Source organism: Trichomycterus rosablanca, chromosome 13, assembly GCF_030014385.1.
Source record: "Trichomycterus rosablanca isolate fTriRos1 chromosome 13, fTriRos1.hap1, whole genome shotgun sequence".
Taxonomy (NCBI): Eukaryota; Metazoa; Chordata; class Actinopteri; order Siluriformes; family Trichomycteridae; genus Trichomycterus; species Trichomycterus rosablanca.
In genome coordinates, this window is record NC_086000.1 from 5,298,621 (window position 1) to 5,314,700 (window position 16,080).

General features: G+C 38.9%; 2 protein-coding genes across 3 annotated transcripts; one reads left to right on the plus strand and one right to left on the minus strand.

Moving 5' to 3' along the window:
• dnal1 (dynein, axonemal, light chain 1) lies at positions 1–5,491 on the minus strand. The gene is made up of 8 exons (XM_063007533.1): positions 5,446–5,491; positions 3,807–3,845; positions 3,622–3,731; positions 3,477–3,532; positions 3,323–3,378; positions 2,429–2,555; positions 2,017–2,157; positions 1–525 (listed from the first exon to the last, which is right to left on the minus strand). The coding sequence occupies exons 1-8, from the start codon at positions 5,446–5,448 to the stop codon at positions 476–478; spliced, it is 582 nt and encodes a 193-aa protein (XP_062863603.1). The 5' UTR covers positions 5,449–5,491; the 3' UTR covers positions 1–475.
• A 4,233-nt stretch (positions 5,492–9,724) lies between these two features.
• On the plus strand, positions 9,725–15,320 carry ccdc28a (coiled-coil domain containing 28A). Of its 2 annotated transcripts, none has more exons than XM_063007387.1 (6): positions 9,725–9,864; positions 12,252–12,414; positions 13,037–13,200; positions 13,302–13,456; positions 13,764–13,786; positions 14,639–15,320. In XM_063007387.1, the coding sequence occupies exons 2-6, from the start codon at positions 12,272–12,274 to the stop codon at positions 14,694–14,696; spliced, it is 543 nt and encodes a 180-aa protein (XP_062863457.1). In that variant the 5' UTR covers positions 9,725–9,864; positions 12,252–12,271; the 3' UTR covers positions 14,697–15,320. The 2 variants fall into 2 exon arrangements, with proteins under 2 accessions (XP_062863457.1, XP_062863458.1); XM_063007388.1 differs by lacking the exon at positions 9,725–9,864 and adding an exon at positions 9,877–9,967.
• Positions 15,321–16,080: the final 760 nt, after the last annotated feature.

The window sequence follows — 16,080 nt, forward strand, 5'->3', positions numbered from 1 at the left end:
TAAATTCTGATATGTATATTTAATAAGTATCAAACATACTGACAATAACATTTAAATATTGTTTAAAACCAGTTACAGTAGTAAAATCACATAAAACCATTTCTTCATTATACATATTCCCTTACCCAGGAAGGAAACATGCAGATCCTGCATTGCACATTACAGTAAAAATACAATTGATGTTTTGATGTTAGCTACATTATCCTACACAATGCCACAAACCTCAAGGTGTAGTGCAAGAGTTCCATTTATTGCTGCTTTACTGAATCTCAACAGCTGTTCTTACTATATAAAAGTAGTAACACGTTTTGTCTCTAAAAGGAACCATTAAAATTCAAGTGGATTTAGCTCTTAGATTTATATAAATACACAAGTAATTCTATTAAAATATGCAAATAGTAAATGCCCCTTCATTAGCAAAATGGTACCATCAATGGTACCATACTGTAGAAATTCTAAAAGACTAGAAGAAAAATTAACTCTCTTCCTCTTTGTCCTCCTCTTCCTGCTTGATCACTGGAATCCCTGAAAATATCAACAAGACAGTAAGGTAAGATCAGCATTTACATTTTTAAAAACCCTCATTAATACTGAATGCTACATGTTTTACTTCCTATACATACCCATAAATCAGGCACAATAAGTATTAAAAAGTATAATATTATGGTTTTCATACTGTGTGCCAGTGTTAACCACATAAAATCAATCATGATGGTAGATTTGTACATGTTTAGACATGTTAGAGAATTTAAAGCTGTAACTCCAGACTATAAAAACACTGAACGTGCCGTCATGGCCTCGTTCTAAAGGCTACTGACCTGGCCTTAGTGTATGCTGGCCACCTCCAGACAAAAGCCAGCGGCATTACTACAGATCCCACCCACCCAGGTCACAGACCACCCCAGTCCCTAAGGATGCATTCACACGAGTAGCGGCAAAAACGCTTTTGCACTGGCTGTACCATTGAGACGAACTGTTACGACGTGGTAAAAGCGACCCTTAACGTAAACAAAACTTAGCGAAACCAAAGCGTAACATGACATTGTACTAAAACAACGTTTATTTATGTCGTCCTTTTGGTACATTAAACCATGTTAAGCCTTTTTAATAATAAGCATTTTAGACTCTTGGAAAAGCTGATTCTCAGTCACCTTTCACCCTGTTCTTCAATGGTCAGGACTCTCCTAGGACCACTACTTATTTAGGTGGTGGATCATTCTCAGCACTGCAGTGACACTGACATGGTGGTGGTGTGTTAGTGTGTGTTGTGCTGGTATGAGTGGATCAGACACAGTGTCCACTCACTGTCCACTCTATTAGACACTCCTACCTAGTTGGTCCACCTTGTAGATGTAAAGTCAGAGACGATCGCTCATCTATTGCTGCTGTTTAAGTTGGTCATCTTTGAGATCTTCATCAGAAGTCACAGGACGCTGCCCATGGGGCGCTGTTGGCTAGACCAGCACAACACATACTAACACACCACCACGTCAGTGTCACTGCAGTGCTGAAAATGATCCACCACCCAAATAATACCTGCTCTGTAGTGGTCCTGTGGGGGTCCTGATAATTAAAGAACGGCATGAAAGTGGGCTAACAAAGCATGTAAAGAAACTACAGTCAGTAATTGTAGAACTACAAAGTGCTTCTATATGGTAAGTGGAGCTGATAAAATGGACAGTGAGTGTAGAAACAAGGAGGTGGTTTTAATGTTATGGCTGATCACTGTAAAGTGTCTATCTATGTCTAAGTGTTGTCACAGCTTATCTGTCCAGCAAGGCTGTTTCGTCCACCCCCACTTCCCATATAATATAATCACTGTATAGAATTTTGTATGGTTTGTAACAAGCAGTTTAAAGAAACTGCAGCTCATGGCAAACTTGTACAAGCAAATTAAACCTATACAAGCAATTAACCAATTAATCAAATAAAATGTCCACATATATCCAGTACAGTCCAGTACAGCAGAAAAGAAGATTCCCACAAAATGGACAAATCTGGTAACTTGTTCTTTACCATCAATTTTATTTAGTTTAGGGACCCTCTTGGTGGCCTCATTGATCCAAGTCCCTTCAGCTGAGTACTTTTCTTCTAAAGGGTTTCCCACAAAAACCAGGTCCACCAGTGCTGAGAGCTCTGCCAGTTTTACAAACTCTCCTGATAATCATAATAACAGAGGTGGTTAGTAACCTATGAGTGAACTTTGTTGTATAAAAGTGTTCCTAAATGCAAGTTCTGTTATGTTTCCTCAATTAAATTTGTAAGACACAATTATACATTTAATTTCTCTAATAGAGTGGGAATGATTTACATAGAAAACAATTTGACATTCAGCATAACAATACAGTCATTCATTAATTCACTGTCTGTTTTACCACCACTTTATCCTTTTCAGGTACACACACCACATAGCACATAACATGCTCACCCCACTCCTTGACGAGGTTGTTCGACATATACAGGACATGGAGCTTCTTCATTACATGGATTCCCTTTAGTTTTTCAATGAGGTTGTAGGAGATCCACAGTTCCTCCAGCGTGTCCCCTACAGCCTCCTAAAGGTCACAATTGTATGGTAATAGGAAGGCATGGCTTTTAGATAGATAGAACAGATGGATGAACAGATAGACAGACAGACGAATAGATGGATAGACAGACAGATAGACAGAAATATAGATAGACAGACAGACAGACAGACAGACAGATAGACGGACGGATACACAGGTAGACAGTTAGATAGATAGACAGACAGACAAACAGACGGAAAGACAGACAGACAGCCTCCTAAAGGTCACAACAGTATGGTTAAATATTTACTCCTGAACGTGTGTTCAATAGAAAGGCATGGCTTTTAGATAGATAGAACAGATGGATGAACAGATAGACAGACAGACGAATAGATGGATAGATAGACAGATATATAGATAGATAGACAGACAGACAGACAGAGAGACAGACAGATAGATAGATAGATGCTTGGAAGTGCTGTTACCCTGCACCAAACTCATCAAACCACACTTTTATGAACCTGGCTTTGGCACAGAGGTACAATTATGTCAGAACAGTAAAGACTTGTTCCAATTATCATTGATTTTATACACCTGTTACTAATGGGTGTGGCTGAAACCTTTTAATATATTAGCATTTTAACTTGTGGACACAGGTGTTGCGGGGCAAGGGGTGGGGTGCCAGTCTATCACAGGGCATTACTTACCTAACAACAGTCATAGACAGTCTAGAGGCATTTATGGCAGCCAGTCCACACACACAGACACAGTAACGACTAACAATAATACAATTCGGATGAACTGTGTTTACTTACTAGTCCATTAAGGTTTTTGATGTTGTTCCGACCCAAGGACAAAATTTTAAGGTTTTCTAACAGAAAGAGAAAGAAATATAACTAATCTAAAAACAATCAGTTATACAAGTTAAGAAATAAGTTGATAACAAGCTCTTGGACTTGTCAGACTTACTTAACCCATTTAAGTTGGCGATCTTTTCGATACAGTTTGTTGACAATGACAGTTTCCTGGCAACCAAACAAACAAATAAAGAAAAACATCTAGCAAACAATACAAGCAATCAATAAAAAGTGTCAAACCTGATAAATAAACTCACTCGCAGTTAATCAGAGTAGAAAGAGATGCGTCCATCTTCTCAATAGGGGGAACTTGACTGTACAGTTTCACAGCTTTCGACTCACTGGCTTTTTCTCCAGACTTTTCCTCCTGAAAACCAAACAACTCAAGATCATCATCAAAGCTCATCAAGATTATCATCAGCAAATATTCATCATAACTTACCCATTTCACCAGTGCTTCTTTGATACTTGTTGATTTAGCCTGCAAAAACAAACTCTCATTAATACAAAATATTATAACCAAACTGAAGCTCTCTTATTTTGAACACATTATAAGAAGAACCAGTTTATTGGAAAAGACAATAATGCTTGGAGGAGTTGAAAGTGCACGTATAAATAATAATAATAATAATAATATTAATAATAATAATAGCGAAAGGCAGGAGACACCCGGGACAGGTCGCCAGTCCATCACAGAGCAAACACTCACACACAAACCTAAGGGGACTTTAGTATCTCCAATTAACCTGACTGAATGTCTTTGCACTTTGGAAACCAGAGCACCCAGAGGAAACCCACACAGACACAGGGAGAACATGCAAACTCTTAAAGAAAGGACCTGAATGCTTGGAAGAGTTGAAAGTAAAAGAGAAAGAGGACGTCTGGCAACAACTATCCATATAGTCGCCAGTCCATCACAGGGCAAACACACACACACAAACCTAAGGGGACTTTAGTATCTCCAATTAACCTGACTGCATGTCTTTGGACTGTGGGAGGAAACCGGAGAACCCGGAGGAAACCCACACAGACACGGGGAGAACATGCAAACTCTCACAGATAGGACCTGAATGCTTGGAAGAGTTGAAGGTAAAAGAGGAAGAGGACGTCTGGCAACAACTATCCATATAGTCGCCAAGAATAATAATAATAATAATAATAATAATAGCAAAAGGCAGGAAACACCCCGGACAGGTCGCCAGCCCATCACAGAGCAAACACTCACACACAAACCTAAGGGGACTTCAGTATCTCCAATTAACCTGACTGAATGTCTTTGGACTGTGGGAGGAAACTGGAGCACCTGGAGGAAACCCATGAACATGCAAACTCTCACAGAAAGGACCTGAATGCTTGGAAGAGTTGAAGGTAAAAGAGAAAGAGGACGTCTGGCAAAAACTATCCATATGGTTGCCAGAAATCGAATTCAAACTGACACAACATAATAATAATAATAATAATAATAATGGACATAAATGCAATAATATCCATGTAGATCCAACTACAGAGGTAACAGTGTTCTGTACACTGTATTCCGTTCTTTGTATATAAATGATCTACACATTTAATCTTCGTCGCTTTGTAAAATTGTCACCCAGGTGAATAAAACCCCTGAATTTTACTAAAATTTAACTCGAATTACCCCAACAAACTTCACAAATTATAAAGTAGACTAGGTTGACGTACGGAACACTGTGAACTTGCACATACAGTATAATCCTGTCCAGTGGTAAGGGAAGGGTATAACGTTACCCCAACACCACCTTCACCACAAAATAAATAAATAAAAACAGCCAACGGTATCAACTTTATACTCTTATAAATGTTATTTATTTGAAGTTTGCTTCATATTATTGTACTGTTTGTTTTGTAAACAAGCTAGCCTCTTCCGCTAACATCAACCCGTTCATTGAAGTGTAAGTTAGGATGATTAATTTACCCTAGAAACATTTAACATGTCATAAAAGTGAATATTTTGTTTTATATTTTAGTAAATATATGTGTTACTGACTACGTTTGCGTTTATTAACACTGTTTAATTGTGCTGGAAATACATTTTAAAGGATGGGTTAGCCACTCACCATGTTATCCTCAGCCGTTGCTATGGAACCGTCATCATGGTTAGCGCATGCGCAAACCCGGCGTCTTTGTATGACAGATCATTAAAGGACAAACCTGTCAAAAATGTCATGAATCAGGATGCAAATCGAGCAGCAAAGCCGATTTATTTAAACGTATATGTTACCAGATATGTGTACCAGTAACTGGACTAACTGGTTTGCATTAGCTCGGAGTCCACTCGCAATAATGAGCCACTGATACACTGATTAACTGATTTGGGTGTTTAATATTATCATCTGGATGTGTGTGCTGCAAAGTCATTTTCAAACGGATTAATAAATGAGTCAATCAGTGCACACAATCTTTAAAGAGAGTTAATTTTCAGTGATTTGTCATTGAATCTTTGAACAGCATCACATGCACACACACAGGTACAATTTAAAAGAGCCAGTCAACCTCCTGTTTGCTTTTGGGATGAGATCGGACACTAGAACATACAGAACACCTCACAGGAAGTGAAAACCAAAGGAGGCGACTCTAACACTTTAACTGAGTGTTGGAGTCGGACTGTGAACTGCTCTTAAATGCTTGATTAAAAAGACTACTTATTAAATCATATTTCCCAGATAAAACCTCAGAACCAGTACTTGCAGTCAAGGACGGATTAAGGATAGTCTGGGCCCCTGGGCATCAACCTGTCAATAACTAACCCTAACACAAGAATCTATTTTATATTAGTTTCTTTCTACTCTTCTTTCTTGCAAAGTCATCCACTAATTCATCAAAATTAAGCTGTCTGACCAAATCTGATTCAATGGCCAGAAGTGACAGTGAGTTCAGGCGATTTTGGCGCATCCTAATCCTGAGTTCATTCTTAATACGAGCCAGTTTGGAGAATGAACGCTCCCCTTCACAATTTGTGATAGGCACAGTCAAAAAAAGTCTAAGTGCTATGTAGACATTTGGAAAGGTTGACTGTAAATTCAAATTTATCATGGTTTTGAGCATTTTACTAGGACATTTTTCTTTTTCTGTTATGAATGATTTGTATTGTATCAATTCATCTGCCAGGTTCATGTTCAGATCTGAAGGATATGCTGCAGCGAGTGAGTTAGCCTTTAAAGTGAGCTCACTGTTGGACATATTGTCAGGCATGAAAAGAACATCAAATAGCTCAGTTAAGTGTGTGTATGCATTCAAACGGTGGTTGAGACAGGACACAAGTTTGTCAATGACAACATTGAAAGTTTCGATCCGAAACTTGTCCTTTCCGTTAAATGCTACACCTGGCTCTGCACTATCATCAGACATAATTTTGCGCTTCTTTGTACGCTGGAGGTCATGCCTGTACTCTTGGGAGACAGCAGTGGTGACATTTAAAGCTGCCCCTTCAAACACCTCAAAGTTATCTCTCTGTGCTGCCACAAAGTCTCGTAAAGACAAGAGAAGTTGTGTAGCTGTACATATGTCAATATCATGCTTCTGCAGCTGCAGGCTTGTGGCTTGGAACCTCTGTAGTATTGTGTCCCAGAAGTATGCCATGAAGGCCATCTCCAACGTGTCCAATTTGTCACAGAGTGCAGAGGCTTCACTTCGAGTTACACATTTCTACTCCATATCTTTAGACATATTCAATGTCTCTCTCAGTTGTGCATAATATTTCGATGCGCTCCATCGAGTACCTGACAGTGATTTCAGTGTGAGTTTGATATCTGTATCACGGAAAACCTTTCCCCACCTGTGTGTAGATGATGCACAAAATGTGTACATTGCCTGTACAAAGTCAAAAAAACGTCCAGCTTCTGGGCTACTGTCAACAGCATTGACACCAACTAAATTCAGTGAATGTGCTGCACAGGGGACATAACAAATCAAAGGGTTTCTTTGTTTAAGATGAGCTTGGACTCCATTGTACTTTCCCGACATGTTACTTGCATTATCATATGACTGGCCCCTACAGTTGGATAAGTCTAGGTCCAGATTCTCCACCATAGCAACGACACACTCTGCCAAACTGTCCCCACTATGGTTTTCAATAAGCTCAAAAGCTAGAAAACGCTCAACTACATGTCCGTCATTATTAACAAACCTGAAAATAAAAGTAAGTTGGTCCACATGAGCAAGGTCTGGAGTGGAGTCAACTATAACAGAGAAGTATTTTGGCTAGGGCCCAAAAGCATGGCTAGGGGCCCCAAAAGCATGGCTAGGGCCCCCAAGAGGCCCTGGGGTCAAAGTCCCTAATAGTCAGAGGATCCTTAAAATGGAGGGCCCTCGGAAATAAAAATATATTGTATCATAAATGTTGATAGGCATCGCAAAATGTTTTGGGCCAGGGCCCCCCCGGTCAGTAATCCAGCCATGCTCCCAAGTATAAGAAAACAAGGTTTGATTAGGACAAAATAGATCTTACAGCAGGATAAGGATCCAAAACACATTAAAATTGTTAAGAAAAAAAAATTGACTGTTTTAAACAGTCCTGATCTCCTGTTGAAAATCTTTAAAGAGAGCTGAAATCTATTGTGAAAAGGGACCCTGTAATCAATTAAGAGCTTAAGAAAATTACACTGGAAGTGAAAGAGTGGAATAAACGACCAGTAGACAGGTGCAAGAAGCTTACAGGTGGTTACAAAACATCTGGAAGCTGTCATTATTGCCAAAGGTTGTGCAAAGAAGTATTAGGGAAGGGTGCCTTTAATCCTGTTCATGGTATACACATAGTCACATGTTTCTTCTTTATTCCGTTCCTGTGATTGACTGGTGATCTGTTCATGGTGTTTCTTACCTTTCGCCCATTGAAGTGGACCCTCCCTGACTCTGACCAGAAAAAATGGTGGTGAAAATGACGGCGGCGGATTAGGGCCACTGTAAAAAAACATATTGTTAAGTTTTGGTTTTTAGAATAAAGTCATAGGCCATAGCGACCTCCTTGTGTTAAAGTGAGAAATGTTCATAGTAAAGTTATACTTTCATTTTGGTTTCACAAATAAAGAAATTCCCAATCTCTTGGGACATTAGCACCAGTTTGTTATTAGCGTAGGGACGCTAAAACGACTTTGCAATAAACTGTGGCGTCTGCGTCGTTGCCAGTACTTCACCCGAGCCTTATAAACTCGTACAATAAACTAAAGCCTTATGGCAATGCTATAAATGGTTGCAGTGATGGGTTTAGTCATTGTGTCATGTGGGTGATGGGTTTAGTCATTGTGTCATGTGGATGAAAGCGTACAATACAAACCAACCAAAAGTAATCTCGGGTTACTGAATAACCACAGTCACGCGCATTGGAGCCTCAGTGCTTGCTGCCGATCAGGTCCTGAGACCCGTGCTTCTCTGAACTGACAAGGCTACAACGGCTGCACACTCTTTGGTCATAAAATTTCGACTTTATTCTCAGTCATTCTAAATAATTAGTACTTTATACAGGCGCCCAGGTGGCGCAGCGGGATGTTCCGCTAGCACAGGGACGTAACTACTGGGGGGCAGGTGCAATGGGGCCCATGGCGGGGGGGCCCTCCACGACATGAACTCAACTCCCCCCCCCCATTGGCTGCACTCGCCAGGTCGTTATTATTATATTACAATATTTTCGTTAAGTAAAATATTAAAATAACTAAAAGACAATGAAATATCAGAATATATGTAATCAAAATATACAGTGAGTGCATAGCAAGGGATTTTGGGAATTTGTGAAATTTGATGAGGGGGTCTCAATTTTTTTTTTGCACTGGGCCGATGAGCTCCTAGTTACGCCACTGTGCTAGCGCACAAGATTCTGAACTCCTCGGTTCGGAACTCGGTGTTGCCACCGGTCGGCTGGCCACCATCTGACCCGAATATGTGTGGACAGGGTCTTCAAACGCTGTGTAAGCCCCGATTGCCAGATAGAGGTGCCTGTGCAGGGTGCATGGGTTGAAAGGGGTTCCGCTGCGGGTCAACTGCAAAAAAATCGGCGATCCCCGGCAGGGGAAGACAAATAAACTACTCTAAATTGGGAGAAAATGGGAGAAAAACGCATAAAAAAATTCGACTTTATTCTTGAAATCAAAACTTTACAGTGGCCCTAATCCGTCCTTGTAGTGTAATGCTTGCTGGATTTGAGTTAAATTATTGGAAAATTAAGTTTTAAATGATAAAATGTGGATTTTGTTTAAATAATTTGCTGGTAGAAAGGTATAAAAGAGGATAAGAGGATTTTAATACATAAAATACATTTATATGAATGTATTTTATAGTTAGCTTAGCATACTGACTCTGAACTCAACAGTCGCACATATTAAGGAAGCTACGTCGGGAAAAGGACGTGACGTCACATTTCGCACTGTACCAGGAAGAATCATCGGCAAAGTTTTTCATTAGCAGTATTCGATTAAATTAACTAATAAAGCGATTAATCTGGATTTTTTTAATGAATATTTTAACAGAAGAGCCTAAAGTCTGAGGTGAATGAATACACACATCACACATGATACAAATGTCCACACGACGCCGCTGTACCAGTGATGGGAAGTGTTTTTTGCTAAGACGGTTTATTTGGTGACACAGGTGATTTAAACTGCTTTATGGGTGTTAAACTCTTTAATTCTCATTTTTGGCTGAATAATTATTATTAAAATGATAAAACATGTTTTAAATTTAAGTAGCATTTCTCTAGGTTACTTTATATGTGCGTCTACATATACTATTATTACTGTCTGTATATTACCACTATTATACTCATTCATACCTATATCTGATATTAAACCATAACGTTAAAACCACCTCCTTTTTTCTACACTCACTGTCCATTTTATCAGCTCCACTTATCATATAGAAGCACTTTGTAGTTCTACAATTACTGACTGTAGTCCATCTGTTTCTCTACATGCTTTGTTACTCCCTTTCATGCTGTTCTTCAATGGTCAGGACCCCCACAGAGCAGGTATTATTTAGGTGGTGGATCATTCTCAGCACTGCAGTGACACTGACATGGTGGTGGTGTGTTAGTGTGTGTTGTGCTGGTATGAGTGGATCAGACACAGCAGCGCTACTGGAGTTTTTAAACACCTCACTGTCACTGCTGGACTGAGAATAGTTCACCAACCAAAAATATCCAGCCAACAGCGCCCAGTGGGCAGCGTCCTGTGACCACTGATGAAGGTCTAGAAGATGACCGACTCAAACAGCAGCAATAGATGAGCGATCATCTCTGACTTTACATCTACAAGGTGGACCAACTAGGTAGGAGTGTCTAATAGAGTGGATAGTGAGTGGACACGGTATTTAAAAACTCCAGCAGCGCTGCTGTGTCTGATCCACACACTAACACACCACCACCATGTTATTATGTTATAATACCTGCTCTGTAGTGGTCCTGTAGGAGTCCTGATCATTGAAGAACAGGGTGAAAGCAGGCTAAAAAACGATGTAGAGAAATAGATGGACTACAGTCAGTAATTGTAGAACTACAAAGTGCTTCTATACGGTAAGTGGAGCTGATAAAATAGACAGTGAGTGTAGAAACAAGGAGGTGGTTTTAATGCTATGGCTGATCAGTATATGTATGTATGTATGTATGTATGTATGTATGTATGTATGTATGTATGTATGTATGAATGTATGAATGTATGTATGTATGTATGTAACAATGTACATTAGACAATGTATATTGTTGGTCATATTGTCTATAGAAAACACATAATATATATATATATATATATATATATATATATATATATATATATATATATATATATATATATATATATTTATAACTATAACAATATCTTTATTTCAATATTTATACTTATTATATCTGTATATATTGTTTATAACAATAGATACACTACTGCTTCTATTATTATTAATGTACCAGATGGATAATTTGCACATACTTTTTTTGCATATTGTATATCTATCCATCCATCCATCCTAACCTAACCTAACCTAACCTAACCTAACCTAACCTCACCTCACCTCACCTCACCTTCTGTATACAACAATTATCAGTGACCCTGATAGTGTAGGACTGTGGCCGTGTTGGAAATGTAATACCTAAATTAAAACACTAAATTATAGATACTAAACTACTCTATATGTTATTTATTCATTCATTATCTGTTTTACCACCACTTTATTCTATTCAGTCGCCGTGGGTCCAATTCACTGGGTGCAGGACAGGTCGCTTGTCCATCACAGTCAAACACATATACCTAGGGTGGCTTTTTGTATCTCCAATTGGGCGGCACGGTGGCTTGGTGGGTAGCACTCTCACTTCACAGCAAGAAGGTCCTGGGTTCGATCCCCAGGCGAGGCGGCCCGGGTCCTTTTTGTGGGAAGTTTGTATGTTCTCCCCATGTCTGCGTGGGTTTCCTCCGGGTGTTCTGGTTTCCTCGCACAGTCCAAAGACATGCAGGTAGGTTAATTGGAGATACAAGATTGTCCATGACTGTGTTTGACATTAAACTTGTGAACTGATAAATCTTGTGTAATGAGTAACTACCGTTCATGTCATGAATGTAACCAAAGGGTGTAAAACATCATGTTAAAATCCTAATGAATAAATAAATTATGACCATCTGTATCCAATTGGTGTAGTGAAATTACATTAATAGAATGGAAGAGTGCCTATAAATAAAACTTCTATTGTTTTAAAAAATTAGGTCCGTTAGGTCCCCAAACCAGCAGAGATTATCTGTTGTAACTTGTAAACACTGGGCAGGGATAGTAATAGATAACTGGATTAAACACAGCTAAACATTACTTTTGACCAGCATGACCTGATGATGGATGTTTATTATTGTTGTAATAAGAGTAAATCACCACCTATCTTGGCATTATCTTGCTTTAGATTTTGATGTCGGTGGCACAATGGAAGAGAGGAAGGTAAAGAGGAAAATTTCAAGACCATCAACCAACCAGGCTGCACCTCCAGTCAACGCCCGGGGCAGAATCACTTCCAGCGGCAAATCCATCGGCTTTAGCAATGCGAATCAAAAAACAAGATATCGTCGGTGGGCTATGGAATATTTTGTTTTAACATTCATTGTAATCTGTTAAAATTATAGTAATCAAGGATGTAGACTTGGGCGCTCAGGTGGCGCAGCGGTAAAACACGCTAGAACACCAGAGCTCTGCCATCCGGCTGGACTGGGCGCCTACATGAACAACGATTGGCTGTTGTTCATACAGGGTGGTAGCCATATAGGGACTCCTCATAACGAGGCAATTATGACCTCTGCTGGCTGATTGATGGCGCCTGCACAGAGTCAAGGAATAATACGTTGATCATGGTGTGGCTTTCCGAACGCAAAGCTGATCCGCATAGGAACTCACTTTCATGCAAGTGAAGAGATGCAGTCGGCTACTGCACACGTGTCGGAGGGGGCGTGTGTGTCTCACTCTCCTCAATCTGGGTGGGGATCGGCATCAGTAGAGAGGAAGCATAATGCAATTGGATAATTGGATACGCTAAAAGTTGTGAGAAAAGGGGGAGAAAAAAAGGACATAGACGTGTGTGCACAACCTTTAATCTTAAAGTCTCTTGTATTTGAGTACCCATACAATTAAAATGTATATTAAAAGATCTAAAAAATTTGATTACTTTTTTTTTTTCCTTTTCTTGGTGTACCACAGAGGCGTAAGAGACAAACTAAAGCCACAGAGTCAGTTAAGTAAGGGCAGCCAGTCAACTTCTATTCAGCATTCCTTCCTTACAGATGTGTCTGATGTGCAAGAGATGGAAAAAGGCCTGCTTAGCCTTCTAAATGACTTTCATTCTGGAAAACTCCAGGCCTTTGGTGAGCTACAGGTTCTGAAAAGCATGTTTTTGTTTTAGATTCTTACATTTCTTTATCAGAAAATTATGAAACCTTGCTTTTTTTCTCCCTGTGTACGCAAGGTGACGAGTGTTCCATTGACCAAATGGAGCATGTACGAGAGATGCAGGAGAAACTGGCCAGTCTGCACTTTGACCTCCATGGAGAGGTGGATAAAATGCCTGAGGATGAGCGTAAGCTTGCCTTCGACGTCAACATGGATAAACTGTTATTAAATGTAAGTGCAATTAACCCACTAAAGAGCATAATGTGGCCTAATTATTATGATTGTGTGTTTGTCCCACCCATTGCTAGCAGGTATATAAAATCATTTACATACAAAAATACATAAATGCTTCCAGCTTTTTACCACAGGACAGTGGCAGTCTAGTGGGTAGAAACCCACACACAGAGGTGATCAATACAAGTTTTCCAGGACTGTGCAACATCTGCATTTATTGTTGTATTTGTAATAAAAAATGATCTTAATAACAATGTTACATGAACCTATTTGAACTTAATCATTTCTATATTATTATCCACAGCTCGAAGAATTAAGTTCTTCAATGTATCCTTTCAATATGTCTGAGAAACATTATATTAACTTTAATAATGGTATTATTATTAAATTTCAGCAGTTACTTAATTCTTTTGGTCATATAAAGAGCAGCTCGATGCATGATTGTTAATAAATTAGGTCTTTTACCATCTACCTTGCATGATATTGTAAAAAGCATGAGTGCCTACAGCATGGGGACATGCATATGTGTGAAAGTACCATTGACACAGAGGTGTATATTACAATTTTAGAGAGACACCTGCTGCCACCAAGGGGACGTATGTTTTTTTCGGAAAGTCCATAATTATTTCATCAGGATGATGCCAGGCCTCATTCTGCACACTACTCAACAGTGTGTGTGCTCGACTAGCCTGCCTGCAGTCCAGATCTGTCTCCTACTGAAAATGTATGGTCCTTTATGAAGAGGAGAATCAGACTCGATCGACCACATACTGTTCAGCAGCTGAAGTCTTGTATCAAGCAAGAATGGACAAGATCCACCTGCAAACTGCAATAATTACTGCCCTCAAATCCCAAACAATGGGTCTCGGGAGCTCCGGTTTCCTCCCACAGTCCAACGACGTGCAAGTGAGGGGAACTGGAGTTTCAAAATTGTCCGTGATTGTGTTTGACATTAAACTTGAACTGCTGAATCTAGTGTAACCAGTAAAGTAAAACAAATCCTAATAAAATATATTCTTTTAATGGGGTTTGCTTTTGGCAAAGAACTAAGTATAGCATAATCAGGAGGTGTGTACCAACCTTATGGCTCATCTTAATCATGTAATACTACTGTTAATAGTTTTATACTTTGCTGTTCTTTTCTCACACACTGTTAAAAGTACTTAACCACATTACAAGACAAAAGTTAAACCTCGCCGATAACCAGGATGCCCCAAGAACATCATCCAGCATGTGAACGGACGGAGCTCCAACGACTGTTGCAGTGCAGAGTTTAATATATTTGTTGCACAAGAACAGCATGTGAACCAGTATTACAGTTAACCATCAGCAACATTGTGGAGTTGTGAACCTATTAAACTGCCTTAATTTCACTATGTAGTTTTTAAATGGCACATAAAGCGGCAGTCAGCATATTATCCAAAACACATTCTTCACCAGGGTAATTTTGATGTGGCTTGACCAAATTACAATGTATGAACTAAGTAATGTATTTATTTCCTCTTCCTATAATAATTGTGCACACACACTGTATGTATATAACACGTACACACCACACAAACATATGAACTATCCTTTTTAAATTTGATCGAAATATTCTTATCTTTTATTTTAACTTTATAATTTTGATTTATAAACACTGGCAGAGATTTCAAAGACTTTAACTTTTGATTTTAACCCTAAACACTTACAATTAGGATAATTTGCCTTATTGCGGTGTTGAAAAATATGCAAAGGAAATGTCTGTAACTGAGACTACTTGGTGAAATGTTATTTTTTATATAAGACTTTGTGTATACTAATGTACTTTATTTAAAGTAAAATGATTTACACCTACTAATAAAATCAGGTGACCGAAAAACATGTGCACATGTTTATTATTACTATTACCTTAATTACTATTTATTTATCTATTACTCTACAGACTTCATGAAAGAATTGTCAGTCAGTTCAAAAAGAACACTTCTTAATGCAAGATTGATAATAAATTAATTATTATAATATTAATTAATTAATAATTAATATTATTGTGAAAAGCATAAGTGCTTACAGCATGGGTTACTTGAATATACACTGATCAGCCATAACATTAAAACCACCTCCTTGTTTCTACACTTACTGTCCATTTTATCAGCTCCACTTACCATATAAAATAAGATAAGATAATCCTTTATTTGTCCCACAGTGGGGAAATTCACATCGTTGCAGCAGCAAAGGGATAGTACAGCACTCAGTATAAAAGATAGACAATAAGAAGAACAATGTATAATAATAATAATATAATAATAATATAGGAGCATTTTGTGGTTCTACAATTACTGACTGTAGTCTATCTGTTTCTCTACATACCTTTTTAGCCTGCTTTCACCCTGTTCTTCAATGGTCAGGACCCCCACAGAGCAGGTATTATTTAGGTGGTGGATCATTCTCAGCCCTGCAGTGACAATGACATGGTGGTGGTGTGTTAGTGTGTGTTGTGCTGGTATGAGTAGCTCAGACACGGTAGCGCTGCTGGAGTTTTTAAATACCGTGTCCACTCACTGTCCACTCTATTAGACACTCCTACCTAGTTCGTCCACCTTGTAGATGTAAAGTCAGAGACGATCGCTCATCTATTGCTG